Source organism: Macrobrachium nipponense, chromosome 16 (genome assembly GCF_015104395.2).
Source record: "Macrobrachium nipponense isolate FS-2020 chromosome 16, ASM1510439v2, whole genome shotgun sequence".
Classification (NCBI taxonomy): Eukaryota; Metazoa; Arthropoda; class Malacostraca; order Decapoda; family Palaemonidae; genus Macrobrachium; species Macrobrachium nipponense.
In genome coordinates, this window is record NC_087209.1 from 79,354,637 (window position 1) to 79,375,529 (window position 20,893).

General features: G+C 37.4%; 1 protein-coding gene across 1 annotated transcript; it reads right to left on the reverse strand.

Moving 5' to 3' along the window:
* Positions 1 to 4,197: 4,197 nt before the first annotated feature.
* Positions 4,198 to 6,444, reverse strand: LOC135195378 (myosin heavy chain, clone 203-like). Its single transcript, XM_064221638.1, has one exon. The coding sequence runs from the start codon at positions 6,442 to 6,444 to the stop codon at positions 4,198 to 4,200; it is 2,247 nt and encodes a 748-aa protein (XP_064077708.1).
* Positions 6,445 to 20,893: the final 14,449 nt, after the last annotated feature.

The window sequence follows — 20,893 nt, forward strand, 5'->3', positions numbered from 1 at the left end:
TACTCCAAACAGCCGTGGGCTCTCAAACAGAGAGCTCGTCCTCCAGCATCCGAACAGCTGATGGCCCTCATCAAGAGAGCTAGTCCTCCTTCCTCCGAACAGCCTCGGGCTTCTAGGTTATTCCCACTGAATGACCAGAAGGAAGACATCTGAAGAAATAGATCTAGATATCCGACTATTTGCCCACTTTGACAGAGATCTTCTATTAGAAGAGTCTTCATCAAGGGACAGAGCATACTCGAAGGAAAAGTTCCTTCTTCCTACAGAGCCGGTCTTCTAGATTATTTCCACAGAATAACCAGAAGGAAGACATCTGCAGGAGTATATCTAGATATCCGACTATTTGCCCGCTTTGACAGAGATCTTCTATTTGAAGAGTCTTCATCAAGGGACAGAGCATACTCGAAAGAAAAATTCCTTCTTTCTGCAGAGCCGGTCTTCTAGATTATTCCCACAGAATAATCAGAAGGAAGACATCTGCAGGAGTATATCTAGATATCCGACTATTTGCCCGCTTTGACAGAGATCTTCTATTAGAAGTCTTCATCAAGGGACAGAGCATACTCGAAGGAAAAGTTCCTTCTTTTTGCAGAGCCGGTCTTCTAGATTATTCCCACAGAATAACCAGAAGGAAGACCTCTGCAGGAGTATATCTAGATATCCGACTATTTGCCCGCTTTGACAGAGATCTTCTATTAGAAGTCTTCATCAAGGGACAGAGCATACTCAAAGGAAAAGTTCCTTCTTTCTGCAGAGCCGGTCTTCTAGATTATTCCCACAGAATAACCAGAAGGAAGACATCTGCAGGAGTATATCTAGATATCCGACTATTTGCCCGCTTTGACAGAGATCTTCTATTAGAAGAGTCTTCATCAAGGGACAGAGCATACTTGAAAAGGTCCTTCTTTCTGCAGAGCCGGTCTTCTACATTATTCCCACAAAATTACCAGAAGGAAGACATCTGCAGGAGTATATCTAGATATCCGACTATTTGCCCGCTTTGACAGAGATCTTCTATTAGAAGAGTCTTCATCAAGGGACAGAGCATAATTGAAGGATAAGGTCCTTCTTTCTGCAGAGCCGGTCTTCTAGATTATTCCCACAGAATAACCAGAAGGAAGACATCTGCAGGAGTATATCTAGATATCCGACTATTTGCCCGCTTTGACAGAGATCTTCTATTAGAAGAGTCTTCATCAAGGGACAGAGCATACTTGAAGGAAAAGGTCCTTCTTTCTGCAGAGCCGGTCTTCTAGATTATTCCCACAGAATAACCAGAAGGAAGACATCTGCAGGAGTATATCTAGATATCCGACTATTTGCCCGCTTTGACAGAGATCTTCTAATAGAAGAGTCTTCATCAAGGGACAGAGCATACTCGAAGGAAAATTTCCTTCCTTCTGCACAGCCGGTCTTCTAGATTATTCCTACAGAATCATCTTCTGGCGTTCCTCTGGTATCCCTCTGGTGGCCTTCTTTTGGCCTTCTGGTGGCCTTCTGGTGGCCGTCCAAACAGCTGTTGGCTCTCAAACTGAGAGCTCGTCCTCCAGCCTCCCAACAGCTGATTGCTCTCATCTTGAGAGCTGGTCCTCCTTACTCCAAACAGCCGTGGGCTCTCAAACAGAGAGCTCGTCCTCCAGCATCCGAACAGCTGATGGCCCTCATCAAGAGAGCTAGTCCTCCTTCCTCCGAACAGCCTCGGGCTTCTAGGTTATTCCCACTGAATGACCAGAAAGAAGACATCTGAAGAAATAGATCTAGATATCCGACTATTTGCCCACTTTGACAGAGATCTTCTATTAGAAGAGTCTTCATCAAGGGACAGAGCATACTCGAAGGAAAAGTTCCTTCTTCCTACAGAGCCGGTCTTCTAGATTATTTCCACAGAATAACCAGAAGGAAGACATCTGCAGGAGTATATCTAGATATCCGACTATTTGCCCGCTTTGACAGAGATCTTCTATTTGAAGAGTCTTCATCAAGGGACAGAGCATACTCGAAAGAAAAATTCCTTCTTTCTGCAGAGCCGGTCTTCTAGATTATTCCCACAGAATAATCAAGTAAGGAAGACCATCTGCATTTTGGATTAGTTAATCGAGAGTATCCGACTATTTTGCCCGCCTTTGTTTGACAGAGATCTTGCTATTAGAAGTCCTTCATCAAGGACAGAGGCATACTCCGAAGGAAAAAGTTCCTTCTTTCTGCAGAGCCCGGTCCTTCTTTAAGGAAATTATTTCCCACAGAATTAACCCAGAAGGAAGACATACTGCAGGAGTATTATCTAGATTACCGACTATTTGCCCCGGCTTTTTTTGATCATGAGATCTTCTAGTTAGAAGTCTTCATCCAAGGACAGAGCCATACTCAACAAGGAAAAGTTCCTTCTTTATGGGCTAGAGCCCGGTCTTCCTAGATTATTTCCCACAGAATCAACCAGAAGTGGAAGACCATCTTGCAGGAGTATATCTAGATATCCGACTATTTGCCCGCTTTGGACAAGAGATAGCTATTCGAAAGAGTCTTCATCAAGGGGACAGAGCATACTGAAAAGGTCCTTCTTTTCTGCAGAGTCCGGTTCCTTCTACATTGTTGTTAGTTGACCCACAATGAATTAAGAACCTAACCAAGGAAGACAATCTTGCAGGAAGTATATATAGATATCCGACTATTTGCCCGCTTTGACAGAGATCTTCTATTAGAAGAGTCTTCATCAAAGGGACAGAGCATAATTGAAGGATAAGGTCCTTTCTTTCTGCAGAGCCGGTCTTCTAGATATTCCCACAGAATAACCAGAAGGAAGACATCTGCAGGAGTATATCTAGATATCCGACTATTTGCCCGCTTTGACAGAGATCTTCTATTAGAAGAGTCTTCATCAAGGGACAGAGCATACTTAAAGGAAAAGGTCCTTCTTTCTGCAGAGCCGGTCTTCTAGATTATTCCCACAGAATAACCAGAAGGAAGACATCTGCAGGAGTATATCTAGATATCCGACTATTTGCCCGCTTTGACAGAGATCTTCTATTAGAAGAGTCTTCATCAAGGGACAGAGCATACTTGAAGGAAAAGGTCCTTCTTTCTGCAGAGCCGGTCTTCTAGATTATTCCCACAGAATAACCAGAAGGAAGACATCTGCAGGAGTATATCTAGATATCCGACTATTTGCCCGCTTTGACAGAGATCTTCTATTAGAAGAGTCTTCATCAAGGGACAGAGCATACTTGAAGGAAAAGGTCCTTCTTTCTGCAGAGCCGGTCTTCTAGATTATTCCCACAGAATAACCAGAAGGAAAGGATTTGCAGGGATAGATCTAGATATCCGACTATTTGCCCGCTTTGACAGAGATCTTCAATTAGAAGAGTCTTCATCAAGGGACAGAGCATACTTGAAAGAAAAGTTCCTTCTTTCTGCACAGCCGGTCTTCTAGATTATTCCAACAGAATCATCTTCTGGTGTTCCTCTGGTATCCCTTTGGTGGCCTTCTGGTGGCCTTCTGGTGGCCTTCTGATGGTTCAGGCGGCCGTCCAAACAGCTGTTGGCTCTCAAACTGAGAGCTCATCCTCCAGCCTCCGAACAGCTGATGACTCTCATCTTGAGAGCTGGTCCTCCTTCCTCCAAATAACTATTGGCTCTCATTCTGAGAGCTGGTCCTCCTTCCTCCAAATAACTGTTGGCTCTCATCCAGAGAGCTGGTCCTCCTTCCTCCATTTAACGGTTGACTCTCATCCTCCTAAGAGCTAATCCTCTTGACTTCACAACTCCTAGGCTGAAATGAATGGGTCACAGGCTAGCCTGACGACTGTCAAATCGAACACACACCAAAAGCAGCTAAGGAGGGACCCCAGCAACGCATTCACAGGTGTGGGGGAAATCCTTCTGAGGAACCTCGAGAAGACGTGGGGGAAATCCTTCGGAGGAACCTCGAGAAGGCGTGGGGGAACGCCTTCAAAGGAACATAAGAAGGATCTTGGAATCCTTCCCACTCCGCCAGAGGTGCATCTTCGACCCCGCAGTCGTCAAGGCAAGCTGTGACTCGTTCACTCTGCACTTTAGAGTTTCCGCTGCACACCCTGCCGAAGTCTGCATCAGTGTCTTCATGCACAGCAGCATTTTCTCTGAAATATTCGGTTTCGTCTGCATTTTCAGGGATATCTCGGGCTGTGAGCGCTGCCTTTAGGATTCTTGGCTTCATTCTTTTCATTCTCGTAACTTATCTTCCGATACTACTGAGCCTTGACTACTTCCACCGTGACCAGCAGTGTTTTCGGTATCATCAGACTCCTCACCATCGCTATCGAGTTCTTCATCCACCTCTTCTATTGTCTGTTTGGTCATCTTGGCTTGCATCTCAGCCAACCTGGTATAAGCAGCCATGATCTGCTGATGCTGAACTTTGTTGTGGGCCATTAGTAACTGTCTTAACCCCTTATTTAAATCATTAGAAAGCTCCAGTACCTCATTCTCCTCCTGCAGGTCCTCGATTGCATTCTGTAAGTCTCCAATTCTCTGCCCGAGAGCAGCTGCATGCCTATGCCACTCGACGATAATAAATTCGAGTGCCTGTTTCTCATTTTCCAAGGTTTCTATTTGCTTTCTCAGTCGTGTATTTTCCGCCTCCTTCTTAATTGACTTCAGTTCCTCACTCCCCTTCTCTAGGTTCTGGCTTCCATTCTGCAATTTCTCAATTCTTTGCTCGAGAGAAATTGCATGCCTATGCCACTCGTGGATAATACATTCGAATTCCTGGTTCTCAATTTCCAAGGTCTCTATTTGCTTTCTTAGTCGTGTATGTTCCGTCTCCTTCTCAATTAACTTCAGTTCCCCATTCCCCTCCTGCAGGTCCTCGATTGCATTCTGCAATTCTTCAATTCTCTGCCCAAGAGCAGCTGCATGCCTATGCCACTCGTAGTTATAAAATAGGAGTTCCTGGTTCTTGTTTTCCAAGATCTCTATCTGGTTTCTCAGTCTTGTATTTTCCGTCTCCTTCTCAATTGATGACTTCAGTTCCCCATTCCCCTTCTGCAAGTTGTTGGCTTGCATCTCAGCCATGCTGGTATAAGCAGCTATGACCGCCTGATGCTGAACTGAGAGGTGGGCCTTTAGTAACTGTATTAACCCCTCATTTTCCTTATTAGAAAGCTCCAGTTCCTCATTCTCCTCCTGCAGGTCCTCGATTGCATTCTGTAATTCTTCAATTCTCTGCCCGAGAGCAGCTGCATGCCTATGCCACTCGGAGTTATAAAATAGGAGTTCCTGGTTTTGATTTTCCAAGTTCTGGCTTCCATTCTGCAATTCTTCAATTCTCTGCCCAAGAGCAGCTGCATGCCTATACCACTCGTCGATAATAAATTCGAGTGCCTGTTTCTCATTTTCCAAGGTTTCTATTTGCTTTCTCAGTGTATTTTCCGTCTCCTTCTTAATTGACTTCAGTTCCTCACTCCCCTTCTTCAGGTTCTGGCTTCCATTCTGCAATTTCTCAATTCTTTGCTCGAGAGAAATTGCATGCCTATGCCACTCGTGGATAATACATTCGAATTCCTGATTCTCAATTTCCAAGGTTTCTATTTGCTTTCTTAGTAGTGTATTTTCCGCCTCCTTCTCCTCAATTTCTTCTAGAAGCCTCTCATTCTCTTCCATTAGGCGATCCTTGTCCAAATCCGTCAGAGTTACAGTATGACGTGATTCCTCTACCAATTCGCCGATGCTCTTTTCATTTATTTTCCCTTCAGGCTTTTCCTTTTCTTCAGTTTTGTACCATTCCCTTTCCGACAGTTCCTTCAGAAGTGCCTCCTGTCCCAGCAGGAGTCTCTGAAGGTCTTCCTTCTCACGAGCAAAGGTTTCCAGGTCGTTTTTCAACTTCTTATTCCGAGTCTCCAAGTCTTTTAATTCGTCAATCTCCCTTGTTTTTCTTGATATTAAAAGTGTCTTTTCCTCGTTGAGGTTCTTCAAGTCTTTATTTTCTTCATTTTTCTTTAGGAGTTTTTCTTCCGCCATTTTTATTTGCTTGTCCATATCCAGTACATCTTCCAAATGGCGTAATTTTTCTTCGGCTAAACATTTTTCCAAATCGTAGACCTTCTGTTGGAGGCCTTCCTCAGCCGCTGTCCTGTATCCGATTTCTTGTTTCAGTTCCAGATTCTTCTGTTCCTCCAAGTGATAAAGAGTTTCCCAGTTGTCTGAGACGTTCCGCCAGAAGCTCACTGCACCACGAATCTTCAGATCTTCGTCCTTTTCACATCTAGGTGCCGTTCTGTCCTTTTGAAGATTATAATATAAATGTCCTGCAATACCTGCAAGGACTCCAGCGAACCAATTCCTACGAAGGAAGCTCGCAACAAAGCCTACTTGCAGGTCTTCGTATAAAGTAGATAAATTCCCGACTCCAAGAGGAATACGGGCCAAATCATTAATGAATGCACTACACATAGATAGGTATTGAAACATATTGAATGTTACCCTTGTAAGTGGTTTGACTCAGCGTTAGAATCTAAAAAATCCAGGTGGCTGCTTCTCCTCGTGTCTCCGGATCTGCTGCTGCTGCGGGCTCCGGATTCCTCGGCTTCGGAATTCTTGACGAGCCTGAAGGAGGCTGGGATGAGTCTCATTCCGTCTTCGCACTTCGTAGCTCTCGGAGACTTCAGTGGAGCCTTGTAGCGTCCTCGGAATTATTCTCTCTCTCTCTCTCTCTCTCTCTCTCATAATAATGAGCCACCGCTGGTCAACTCGAAGAGAAGTTTTCCTTTGAAATAAATACTTTCAAATTACTTGAAATCTAGAATAGAAAAGAGGGAACGTTCGGCTAGCACATTATTTACTTGTCTCTATGAACATGAAATGATCGGAGATGAAAATCCAAGCTGATATTGTATTTCCTCGTAAGGTCTTTGGGGGCGAACTGAGAGAAAGTATCTCATTATTTGGTTGACAGCGTTATTGTCGCTAAAGTTGTTAAAATACTCTTGTATATATATATATATATATATATATAATATATATATATATATATATATGTGTGTGTGTGTGTGTGTGTGTGTGTGTGTGTGTGTGAGTGTGTGTGTGTGCGTGTGTGTGTTTATATATTTAATATATATATATATATATATATATATATATATATATATATATACATATATATATATATATATATATATATATATATATAATAAAAATAATAATACATTTTATTTCAGCTTAAGGCCATATACATGCAGTAGTATGCAGAGAACAACCAATAACACACACAATCTAGATACATGAGATAACATGATATAAAAATGAATCATCGACAATATCCATACAGTTGCTGAATAGGTATAAATGATAGTAATTATAATAATGTATTCAGGTAGAAGACCCTCTTTCAAACAATGAAAACTCAGCTCGCGGAGACCCCCGGCTGACCTCCCGACTATGAATTAGGGTAGCACCGAAAATATCATCAGTCTACTCAAAACCACAGCCTTGAAAATATCTGGTCGAATTCAGAAGAAACGTCGGCATAAAATATTCAATTAGATGCGTATTGTTACATGAATAATTTGATCTCTTGATGCTATGTGTAAATAAAGGTAATACCACGGAGGAAAATGAATGACGAGAACTGCCGATATATATATATATATATATATATATATATATATATATATATATATATATATATATATATATATATATAAGCAAATACCACACAAAAATGATAGTCAGAAATCCCAGCGCTTTCGTCTTTACTAAGACACTGTCAAGGAACGAATGAAATACAATTGGAGAGAAAGGTCTCAGGTACACAAAAAGATCAAGAATACCAGATGGTTAATTGTCAAAAGGGTAAAAATTAAAAGAGATAATCCAGGATTATCGGATATCACACGGTCACAAACCTAAACAGATTTGACCCTAACCAAAATTACAAAGTATATTTACAGTGCAAAACATGTAAAAACTGAATATATTAATTTTGTTGCTTATATTTATCTACAACTTTTTTCATTATGAAAGCATCAAGTTTAAATATACCAAGACTTAAATTTAGAACATTTTCATTATTTGACTGTTGATGAACAGGGGGGGAGATTTAAAAATCGGGAGGAAGATTCAATGATATTCCTTTTAACTGTGTCATTACATGGGATTAAGGCTCTTGCTTGACTCCAGTTAATAGGATGATCTAAATCTCTCATATGTATGAATAATGCATTCGATATTTGCCCAGTTCTCACAGAATATTGGAGCAGTTTAAGACGTTGTGAAAGAGATTTACCGGTCTGTCCGTAATAGACTTTATCACACTTTTTGCAAGGAATTTCATATATGCAGCCTGGAAGATGTTTAGGAGAATATTTTATTACTAAACTCTTGACATTAATATTACTGAAAACAACATTTATGTTAAACAGCTTTAAGATTTTAGGAATATCTAAAAACCTTTCATCATAGGGTAATTTTAGAATGTTATGCTTGACATATATATATATATATAATTATTATAGATATATATATATATATATATATATATATATATATCTATATATATATATTAGTATCTATAGTATATATATATATATATAGATATATATATATATATATTATATATATATAGATATATATATATATATATATATATATACGATATATATATATATATATATGTATATATATAGATATATATATATATAATATATAGTATAGTATATATATATAGATCTATATATAGATATATATATCTATATATGATATATTAGAATATATATATATATATATATATAATATATATATATGTCTATATATATATATAATATTATATCTATATATATATATATATCTATATATATATATATATATATATATATATATATTATATATCTATATAGATATAATATAATATATATATATCTATATATATATATATATATATATATATATAGAATATATATATATATTATATATATATATATATCTAATATATATATATATTATATATATATAGATATATATATATATAGAATATATAAATATATCTATATATATACAGATATATATATATATCTATATATATATACAGATATATATATATATATATATATATATATATATATATATATATATATATACCCCAGAATATAATTCCATAAAAACTATAGTAGCAAAATGCCTAGTCGCTACTACGGCAGAATACGGAGAGAACGACCTTAATTAAAGACAGCATTGAGAGGAAAAACGAATGGGCCGCAGTGGATGAGGTGATAAAAATCCAAGACAATTCCCACGTCATGAAAATAAAGTTTGAAACACCGAAGATGGCAAAGAGAGCCATGGAAAGAGGATTATTTATAGCCTACCAATACATTCCAAGTCAACATATTGAAGAGGATATATTTGTAAATTTGTCATTTTGCTACAGATGTTACTCTTATGAGCATCTGTACAAGGAATGCCCTAAGGATAAAAACTATAAAAAGCTTTGAATGTTCATCACATGATCATACATACAGAGAATGTGAAGAAAAAACAAAAAATGTGTCAAGTGCAATCAACAACATAGCAGCGAAATGCCCCGTGAGGAAGGACGTAATAAGAAGAAAAATTCAAGAGATCAAAGCAAACAGATTTGCAACATCCACTACAAACAACGGTACAAGTTACGCCAAAGTTACAGCCTCCAATACGGGAAATTGCCAGGGTAATGCAAATAACACCCAGAATAATATAAGTAGAATACAAGAAGAGACAAGAATCATGATTATAACATTTAGCAATAAAACTGGGGTTGCGCCAAGAAGGATTCTACCCCTCAGTAATAAACAACATATTAGCAGATAACAATTTACCCACAATGGACTTCTATGAAGAAACAATAAACATGATAGCAAGCACCATGAAAAGGAACAAAAGACAAGAAAACCGTACAAACAAAGCAGAAGATTTACAAGCAACTCAGGATATACAACAGGATATGCAAGACTGCACACAATATGAAGAAAACACAGCAGAGAACTCAGAAGACGACTCCTCATCAGATGAAGACTTTAATACCCGGAAATGAGCCCAATTTGGACTCCAACTCACCAATCCATCCCTCAGGACGCATAAGTAATCTACAGGAAACGCAGCATCAATCAACAGAAGAAACACAAGCCTCACTACTAAGCTTCTCGGATTTCTCCAGTTCTCCCATTTTACAAAATCCACAGGGATCAACTTCAGCATCAAAAAATACTACGCCAGTAGCCAAGAATACCAGGAAACGGAAAAATGAAAAAAAAAGAACACAATTATTAGACCACTGTAACTCAAATGGACTCGACTCTGCGAAGATAATTCAACACAACGTGAAATCTTGGATAACAAAGAAACTTGAATTATACAATATATATATAGAGAAGAAGACCCCGACATGATCTTAATCAATGAGTATGGTATGAAACGAAATGAAACTATGAAAATGTTTGGATATAATACATATACGCAAAACTTTGCAGATGAACCCTTTGCAGGAATAGCAATAGCAATCAAGAATAATATTAGACGTAAGATAATAGACGATTTCCAAGACGACTTTTTATAGCAGTCCAAATTCATACTAACAAAGGACCAATAGTGATCGCTACAGCTTACAAGCCGCCAAGGAGACGTTATTTTCCACTTCCAGATGTAATGAACAGGAGAGAACCTACCTACGTCAATGCAGATTTAAATCCCAGACACCAACTATTTGGATATAGGTAATCTAATTACACAGATAAAGAAATAGTCAGATTAATAAATAAAAAGTATATCATACACTTAGGACCTGATTTTGATACTTTCGTAGCAAATAACAGAAAAGGAAAGCCAGATATAGTATTAGGAAATAACAAAATTCACCTCAATATTGCCATTACAAGAGGGCCAGCAACCTCCTCCGATCATATACCAATGGTAATTACATTGTCAACAAATCCAATAATGATTCCATCCTTAGAAATACCAAATATAAAAAGAGCAAGCTGGGAAGGCTTCAAAAATGAAATAGAAGGAAAATTAGTAGACAACCAACAAAAAATTCAAATGAAATAGAAATAACGAAAGAAATAGTAGACAAAGAACTTGAAGAATGGTATAAAAATATAGAGGAAGCCATAAAAAATCATATACCCATAATTAAATACACAACACTTCCACACCCTATTAGTAGTGATAAGTTAAAATGGATACAATGGCACTACAACAACATCCAAAACACAGTACTTATAACAGATTGGAACAGCACATTGATGAGAAGATATGTATCATTACAAGAACAGTTAGTACAAGAGAACTCAAGATTATATCATCAAAATTGGGGAGACTTAATAAAAAATACACAAATACAGTACAATAACCCAAAACATTTCTGGAACTCCGTTGCAAGACTGATGGGAAGTAAAACGAATACATCGCCATACATAAAGCATAGGAATGAGAAAATATATGATGCCCAAGAGAAAGAAGTACTGCACAAGGCCTACTGGCAGGAAATATTCCAGATAACGCAGGAGGATAACCAAAATTTCGACAACCAGCATGAGACAATAGTCAATGAATTCATTGAACAACTTAGACACAGAACGGATCCGCATCATGAAGCTGACATTAACAGACTTGATGAAGACTGCCCTCTAACAAGGAAAATAGAGTTATGGGAAATGAAAATAATCATTAAAGATTTTAAACACCAGGCACCACGAAGAAGTGGAATTAACAAGATCATAATTCAAAATTTACCAGATATTGCTCTTGAAAAATTAAGAGAAATATACAATTGGGCTCTCTCAATGGGATATTTTCCAATTATATTCAAGAATGCAATAATGATTTTGATACCCAAACCAGGAAAAGATACGTGCCAGGTAGAGAATTATAGACCAATATCATTACTAGAAATACCTAGCAAAATATTTGAAAAAATAATTAACAACATATTAGTGTTGTTCCCAGAAGGCAATCAGCTACACAATAAAAATCAATATGGATTTAGAAAAGGAAGAGGAACCCAGATTGCAATAGCAACAATATATGAGAGCATTGAATTGTTACAAAGAAGATACCTATGCAACCTAATATGTAGAGATATAACCAAGGCATTTGACAAAGTATGGCTACAAGGACCTCAATACAAAATATTACATCTCAACCTTCCAGACATTTTTGAGAACATACTATGCAACTTCATCAAAGATCGAACAGCAGCAATCAAGTCACAAAATTACATAGGGAATCCATTCCCGTTACTAAGTGGAGTCCCACAAGGATCTGTACTCAGTCCAACAATATTCATATTATATACATTAGATGTGACTCCACCACCAGAGTACTGTACTGATGTCTGCTTTGCAGATGATACAACTCAAATAGTTATACACCCAGAAAAACGTACAAGGAGAAGGGACCCAAATTTGAAAAGGCAAGTAGCACAAAAAACAATGAGCCAAATTGAAAGAATAAATCAATTTGAAAAGAGGTGGAAGATAAAGACAAATAAATCTAAATTCCAACTAGTATCGGTGTCTGCATACAAACCTGCACAAATGATGTTAGACCAACAACCAATGAATTTTACTAAAAGTACAAGAATACTAGGAATGCAATTCGGACAAAGAGGAATATCAAGACATGTGAGAGAAAGGCTAAGGATAGCAAGAACACAAAATATAAAGCTGAAAACGTTTAGGAATATGAACACAACTATCAAAATCCATTTCTACAAAAGCCTAATCAGACCAATAATGGAATATCCACCAATACCCACGTGCTTAGCATCGACTTCCAATATAAGTGCATTACAAAAATTCCAAAATAAGATACTAAGGTCTGCAGTGAGAAACAATCAAGAAGATGACGATCTGAATATAGAACAAATACATAAAAAATACAAAGTAGAACCAATTAATCTGAGATTATACAGACTGGCAACCAATATATGGAGGAACTTAGTTCAATACAATAGTGAATTAGCAGAAGAATCAGAGGCAGAAGAGAGAAACCTTGACCCAAACAACACAGACCACAGATGGTGGAGAAGAGTATCCATATATTCATCACGATGAACCTCGATCACTATACTATTAAGAAATGTCTTGTGAAAAAGCAATTTGTAGAATTTACTATGTAGATATAATGCAAAAATATTATGATAATTAAAATTAAGTTTAGAGTTAGAAAATTGGAACTTTATTAAATGTGATTATATTATGTAATACAATTCGAAATATGTAATCTGTACAATTCACCATGTCAATATAATATATAATCATTTTTGTATTATGTTAATACTAGTTAGAAAATTGTACCCTTACCTAAATATAATTGTGGATAAACCACACTTCACCTTACTCTTACTAATACTTAACTTTCCAAACTATTCCCTACCTTGGTTAGCTAGCTAACTGCCCTCACTCTTCTTTCACCCATCCTAACTATCAGCTAAAAAAAGAAAAAAAAAGGATACATTACTCTTGACTCCTTAGCACTGCTGATAATAGGCAATTTATCATCAAAAGTATAAAAATAAAAACAATTGGTAGAACTAGGGTTCTTATCCGCGGCGGCCTAGACTATGGCAGTTGCGGTTCTTCTATGCAGTTTTACCTAGTGAACAAGAATTTTAAGTAATATTTATTAGGACGACTGTAATTAAACCCCCAGGGGCCAGTACTAAACATGGCGAAATACATTGGACACCCCAATCCCTAGTGGATGTCGTATCCGCGGTTACGTTCCTTGCCGTCCGTGCGAGCTGCTGCTGTAGAAATACCCTATATTCAATATATTTAGGAGAGACGATGCAAAGACATTGCCCTCCTCAGGACTGAGAGATCCTTACCACCCTACTACTACTACTACTACTACTATCACATTCACAACAACAAGTCAACAACGTCTTATGAAAAAAAACAACACATTTCTTTAGTCCGTTATCGTAAGTGATAGTTACGACCAACACATACTACAATAACAGCTGTCGTGTCAAGCTTAGCGAATCTACGATGACCTAGTGTAGACCGCTGGTAAGTTAGAGACCCTTCTATACTACCTATCGGGTACTATACTCTGTTATTTTCCATCTGTCCATCCGCCTGTGGTGTTTGCGCATGGTAACACTGCGTCCCGGCCTTTAAATAATATCCTATTTCGAATATTAACGGTGTAATTCGCATACAGTAAATTATTAAAACACTTTTCAGTTGCAAATGTACACCAAGATGTCTTTTTATTTAGACCTAAAACTTACACAGCGTAACTATTTAAAGCCCGGGACGCAGTGTTACCATGCGCGACCACCAAGGCACAGATTATAGTTACATTTTAAATAAATTTTAGGCCGGAAACATATAACACCTGCTCGGTATACCGAACTTATATATATATATATATATATATATATATATATATATATATATATATATATACTATATATATATGTGTGTGTGTGTGTGTGTTGTGTGTGTGTCCGTGGTGTGAGTGTGTGTACATTTAATGTATTCAAACTCGTCATCTAAAAACTCTTGGCTCTCTGTTCTCAAAGCGAGTAACAAAGGTCGGAGAGAAGATTGCTTTTTAACTTTTTGAAAAGGGGGTGGCGACAGGGCATTAATCATTCAGTTGTCATCCGGGGCTTTTCTTTACATTTTTCAGTGAAATCTGATTATCTTCCCTGACAACACCGGCGTCAAAAAAAGCTAATGCAGTTGTTTTCCTTTTTCCTCAATGAAAGCTGAAAGCTGGCTAATGGACTTGGCCCAGAATATCGAAACCTCGCTACATTTTCATATTCTCATTTTTTCTTTCCTCTTAATTCCTGAGTATAAATATATTTTCATTTAGAATATAAATCGTACATGCAAATGGAAGGGCAGTACATGAACAGCGCAGATCATTCCGGGGAGTGGCATTAAGTAAACTTAATATTATTTTCTCAAATATTTGTGCTTACATTCTTATCTTTTTCTATTGTTTGGAAATGTAACGAGTCTGCCCTTTTGCATCGACCCTGTGTTATATAATCTGGGAATGTGATCTGAGTGTTTGCCCATTTAAGTTGAAGATCTTAGGTCAGCAACTTATTCCCTCTTTTCCCATACAAACTTCGCTGAGAGAGAGAGAGAGAGAGAGAGAGAGAGAGAGAGAGAGAGAGAGAGAGAGAGAGAGAGAGAGAGAGAGAGAGAGAGAGAGAAGTTGAAGTAAAGAATGGACTCTGATAACACGATACCTTCTTAGTTTGTTTACATGTAATATAAGATAAAAAAAAAAAAAATTCTTACATGTCAATATAGCTTCCGTTCTCTTTCTGTTCGTCACCTGACTCATTTTTAGAGGGATATTATTTGCTGAGAGTGACCTGTAAACTTTCCTTCGTGTATTTTGTGATTCCCTGGCCAATGGGATTAGATGTGGTACTGAGGAAGGATGTTTTTCGCAGATTGTATAAAAATGCTAGTTCTTTTTGACTGTTTTTTTTTTAATCAGTTGTCATCAGGAGGTTAGTTTGCCAGGGACTTTTTTAAAGGTGAGATATTAGCCGGTGCTCACCTTTTGTTTCTCAATGAGGAGTCATTTCAGCGATAAAACTAAAAAAAGAGAAAAAGAAGTTTCAATTTTCAATCTCTACACTTCATCGAAGCCCTTTCGTTTCTTCCCTATACGTACTCTCGTCATTTCTTGATATCAAGGACCTTTTGCCTCTCGGTCAGATCCTACCGTCTCTAATTCACCGTCTCCTCCTTCCTTCCTTGCCCCTCTCTCTCTCTCTCTCTCTCTCTCTCTCTCTCTCTCTCTCTCTCTCTCTCTCGGGGAGTGTATGGTTTCGGTCCCACATCGCAAGTATCGAATTTCGGCACCATCATTCAGCCAGCTAGGATGGGAAGAATTTATTTCATCTCATTTATACAACATGGCCGTCGAGAGTAAATATTGTACAGAGATTACAATGAATTCACAACATGTGTATTCGTCAAAAAAAAGCATTATTGTGCTAAAGGAGAAATGAATTTGTCATTGCTTTGATGAAAGAGAACATCTTAGTTTCGTTTACCCAAAACAAACGACATATCTTCTTCAGCTTTGCTTATGAAATTCTGAAAACCCTGCCTTCTTCAAATTCTGGATAACGTCTCGATCTGAGAGCCTAATATCCCTCAAGGAAATTTTTGAAAAATATTCTTCTTTGGAAAGATGGTTTTGTTGTCCTAAACAAGATGAATGGGGTAAGTCAAAGTGGGATATGTTGGATATTTGGTGTTAATAACTCTTTCAAGTCTAGCTTTCCTCCTCTCTCTTGTTCCAGTGGATCTACAGTCTACTTTCCAAGTGAAGAGGTCACTTGCTTAGACTATCATTTTTCTGTCAACTCCTCTCGCACCGATTCCAAGGTTCCTCTACCCAATGTGCTCTGTAATATTTTCAGCTCGTAAGTCCTTTGAGGTTCTGGGCATCGTTATAGATTGGCCAGATGACCTGCCTGAATCGTATTTTTCGGCCATTTCTGAAGAAGTATGAGGTCACTATGCATTTTTTTTTTTATTGTTAAACCTTACATTTTTCACTCTTCTTAGAAACAATCACTGGTTCTGCCTTCTTTAACCCTTCTAAATGCTGTCCTAAAGCCTCAACTTCTACCATCACTGGAGTATTTTAAACTTCATCCAACTTTAACTATTCTAAAACCTTATATTGGATTACCAAAACGACTTCCATAACATCTTAATGAGATCTATTGGTGACCTTCCATTCATTCTAATGCTTGTCCATCTTCAACAGAGGAACTTGTAAAAGGATTTTTCATTATTTTTCATTGTTCCAAGTTTCTCTTAGGTGTTTTGAAGGATCTGGAATGAGGCTTAAATAGCCAAGCTTCCTGTTCATGGCTTCACTTCTACCCACTATTAGCAGATTTGCAGCTTTTTGTCAAATCTGTTGTTGATAATATATCATTTGTTCCTTTTCCCCACCTGAAGTGTTTTCCTTAGTATATTACAAAGACACAAATAAAGTAAATTATCTATTGAAATTGTGCTGGCAATGGGCAAAATTACCACATAGACTCAGTGGTGTCAAAAGTACCTTAATAAAAATAAATATGCAACTGAGAGTTAATAAAAACCCATCGCCATTAAGCATAAACTCCTGTGACCGTCTGTGGGACAGCGCTCAGCAAAAGTAATAATGATAGATGTTTGCGGACTCTAAAGCAAATCTAAATAAATTAAATGACCATCATTGGAAGCAAGCGATGACTGGCAATATAGAGCCTGACGGACATTGGATAACCTTTGCATTCTTGTTCAGTGACATCTGTTAAGGATCAATCCTGCAACAGTGACCAGATGATGCAAGAAACATAAGAGCATCATATGCAGCTCACACTTCGCTGGTTGGTGATGTTGGGAGATGTGAATAAAATACTGAACATCATCTGGACACTGAGGCTGGTGATCGCAGACATCATTCTTTCATGTGAATTATTATGCCATAAATCTATCAACGACTGAGAGGAATGAAGAGAGGGAGAAAGAGAGCCTGCTCAAGAACATGCTCCTATGACGTGTTTGGTGCAATATGCAGTACTTGAGTTCACATACGTTCGAGCTCCAGTGAAGATCATTTTTTAAGAGGTATTGCAAGCAACTATACACCAGCACCCACTTTCATAGGACAGTATAAACAGGAATTAGCTTTGCTAGGTATATTAGTAAATATATGAATACTATTCTTAACTTCATTGTAGATCAACTTCATGATAAAATAGGAAATAAACCCGAATATACAGTAAGTGGATATTTAAAAATATTAAAATATCATTTGAATCTCTTGCTACCTGTAATGAAAATTCTGAATTTTCTGATGGCCGTGATAACTTTATTGTAGCTGCATTTGACTCATCGTACATTTGATTTCAAATCAGATGTAGAGGTAGACTACTATGACCATAGAAAGACAGTTATTAGCAGCGAAATCATCTCTGTAAACGTATGAAATGTTTACATCAGATATTTATTGTATTGAATAATGAAATATATGAACAAGTAACAGTCATCTCTGAGTGCTAATTATAATCCTAATATTGCTAATTTACATTGTATTTACAGTGTTATGAAAGCAAACTTTTTCGCTATTATTCATGTTCATAGGAGATGAGGACATAGTTGTACTTTTAGGTTTACTGTTCATCTGATACCACTGTATAATTTGTATGTATTATTTTTGTTGTGATTCTTTTCCTTTCTCCCAGAGTTCATGAGATCCTTAATACTAACGCTAATATATGAGGTAATATCAATATTTAAGTAGGGTCATCGTTAGCCATCGATATTGGGTTTTATGATCGTAAATTTTCAACCAAGATATATAAGATAGAATATTTCAGATTCGACGTACTGGAATTTCCAGCATTTCATTTAATAGTCTAACGAGTGTGAATTATGGCGTGACAATTTCACAATTCTGCAGATTTGTTACTGTGTTTATATGGAATGTAGAAATTTTATCATGCAACTGTAATATGTCTATAGAAACACTTCATGAATGCTAACCGTTTTGGTTGCTTTGAAAATTTAAATTTCAAAAGACTAAAATTGCCTGAGAGGTAAGATTCAAGAGCTAAAGCGAGTAACGAAATAGCATTTACCATTTCCCCTGAGCCAACGATCCTTCAAGAAAAAGTGACCGTCAAAGTTTATTGAGGGTCATTGCAAAACCTCATTTTTAATTTTAACTTTAAGCGGGAAATATCTCCATAATATTCTAGAAAGAAAATTAAGGCTTAAGATACTCATAAAGGTCAGATAGTTTCCAAGGAAGATCAGAATAAAGTGAATGGCAAAGCCGCTAATATAAAGATCCAGTCTTCAAGAGGAGGTGTCAAATTTTTTCCTAGGTTTTATTCTGGCTACTCCTGGGTTGAAGCTAGGTAATGTCATGAGAAAAGGGAAGGTATTTGATGATTAGATTGAATAAAATAACTCTCGAAGTAAACAGTGTAAGACTACTATACATCGTTTCTAAGATGGTTGCTGTCTTAAATCATTCTTCGGTCATAATTTACATAAACGTTGCAAATGCATTGCTACATCTCTGATCGCCTGTCTCAGGTCAAGATTTGGTGTTAATAAGCTCCGTCTGTCATTGAGGAGCATAAGCCTTTTTTCATCACGGATAACCAAATGCGTAAGCAAACACTAGAGGGTATGTATTACGATGTATCGAAATTGTTTCAATCTCCCAGATTGGATTCCGAATGTCTTAAATCTTTCCTCACTTGTAAACAGTCATGTGTGGAAAAATAACAAAAGAAATCCAGGATTTCATTAAAAATTATGCAATTTTAAATGACAAACTATGCTTGTTAGCACATTTTTAATTTGAGAAAGTTAAATGCCGATGCAAAAGTCTAAAACTTGCAATCTTTACGCGCTACATTGCTTTTCTAAAACTAGTCTTACATCGAACTCGAAGTTCGGTAACTCAAGTTGTTGGCTGTAACCACTCCTCATCCTTGACGTTAAATAGATCTAGTATAGTAAGTGACGTCATTGATGGAATAGCTCTACTTTGCCTTCTAAATTACAGTCTGTATTTTTAAGCTGATAATACCGATATTAACCGAGACTGGTAAAAGCTTAGTCTCAGCTCGCGACACAGGTCACAGTGCTATCGGTCTAGGGTGATTACTATCCAGGTCGCTCGAAAAAAGCAGATATAATCGGGAATTTTGCCTCCATAGCTTATAGTGGATGGGTCCTGAATACATCGGATGTAGTCAATTATTACGGAGGATGATCGTCGGCGTTATATTCGTGTTTGTTTGTGGCGGTCAAGTCTCACTTTCCAGCTTGATTTCAGTCACACGCTGTTCTCAGCTGGACTTTTATTATAATGCCTTGAAGACAAGCCCTTGATGATAAAGAGTAAATCTAATGTAGCAGGAGTCATCAACGACTCAGATTGTCCCGCATCTTCCCCTCCTGGCTAAAGAGCGCTCTTCGCTTCAAATTAATGCCGATGAGCAGTTCCTTAATAGATTCGGAGAGGCGAGACGCTCGCGCTGGGTCGGGAGGAGGCTGCTGAACCCGATGTCCATTCGGGTAATGAATTACTTTAGAGAAGAAGAGACCCTTCTCGCCCATCTCCCGAAATTGTTGACGGTGAAAGGTAAAGTTGGAAAGTTATGCGCATCGCTTTATCTGTTATTATTATCAGCGCTAACATGAGTGCAGCTATTTCTAAAAATAATAATATAAAGATAATAATAAACAAGTAGAAAATGAGCCGAAGTTTCTTCGGCACAATGGAGTTTTCTGTACAGCGTATAATGCTGTATGAAACTCTCAGGCACGGTCCGGTGGTGGCTTGTGTTGTTGGCACCCATAGCAGAGCCAGACGCACGATCTGGCTTAATTCAAACGTAAATATAATAAAAACTGCAGACGCTACAGGGCTGAAATTTAATATGTTAAATGATTGGAAGGTGGATGGTCGACATACCAGTTTACAGCCCTCTAGCTTCTGTAGTTTTTAAGATCTGAGGGCGGACAGAAAAAGTGCGGACGGACAGACAAATAGCCTAATCAATGGTTTTCTATAACAGAAAACTAAAACATTAATAATATTAAGACGCAAAGACCTCTTCATTTATCGATTTCCTACAGAGGTCTTTGTAGATTAATATCAGAAATACATTATCATGTTCATGTAGCTGACTAGAGAGGGTAATGCCTTGTCATGACAAGGATTCTTAAAACGTAGAGATATTAGAGAACATATTTAAAAAAAAACGGAATCAAATAATTTAATTTTGATTCTTCTCTATGATTATTCTGAACGATAATATTTAGCTTTTGCCTCAGTCCTTCGAAATTCATGATTACATATTCATGATTACGAA

Bases quoted from the DNA above. Each gene is read 5' to 3' on its own strand.
- LOC135195378 (XM_064221638.1), bottom strand. From the start codon at position 6,444: ATGTTTCAATACCTATCTATGTGTAGTGCATTCATTAATGATTTGGCC.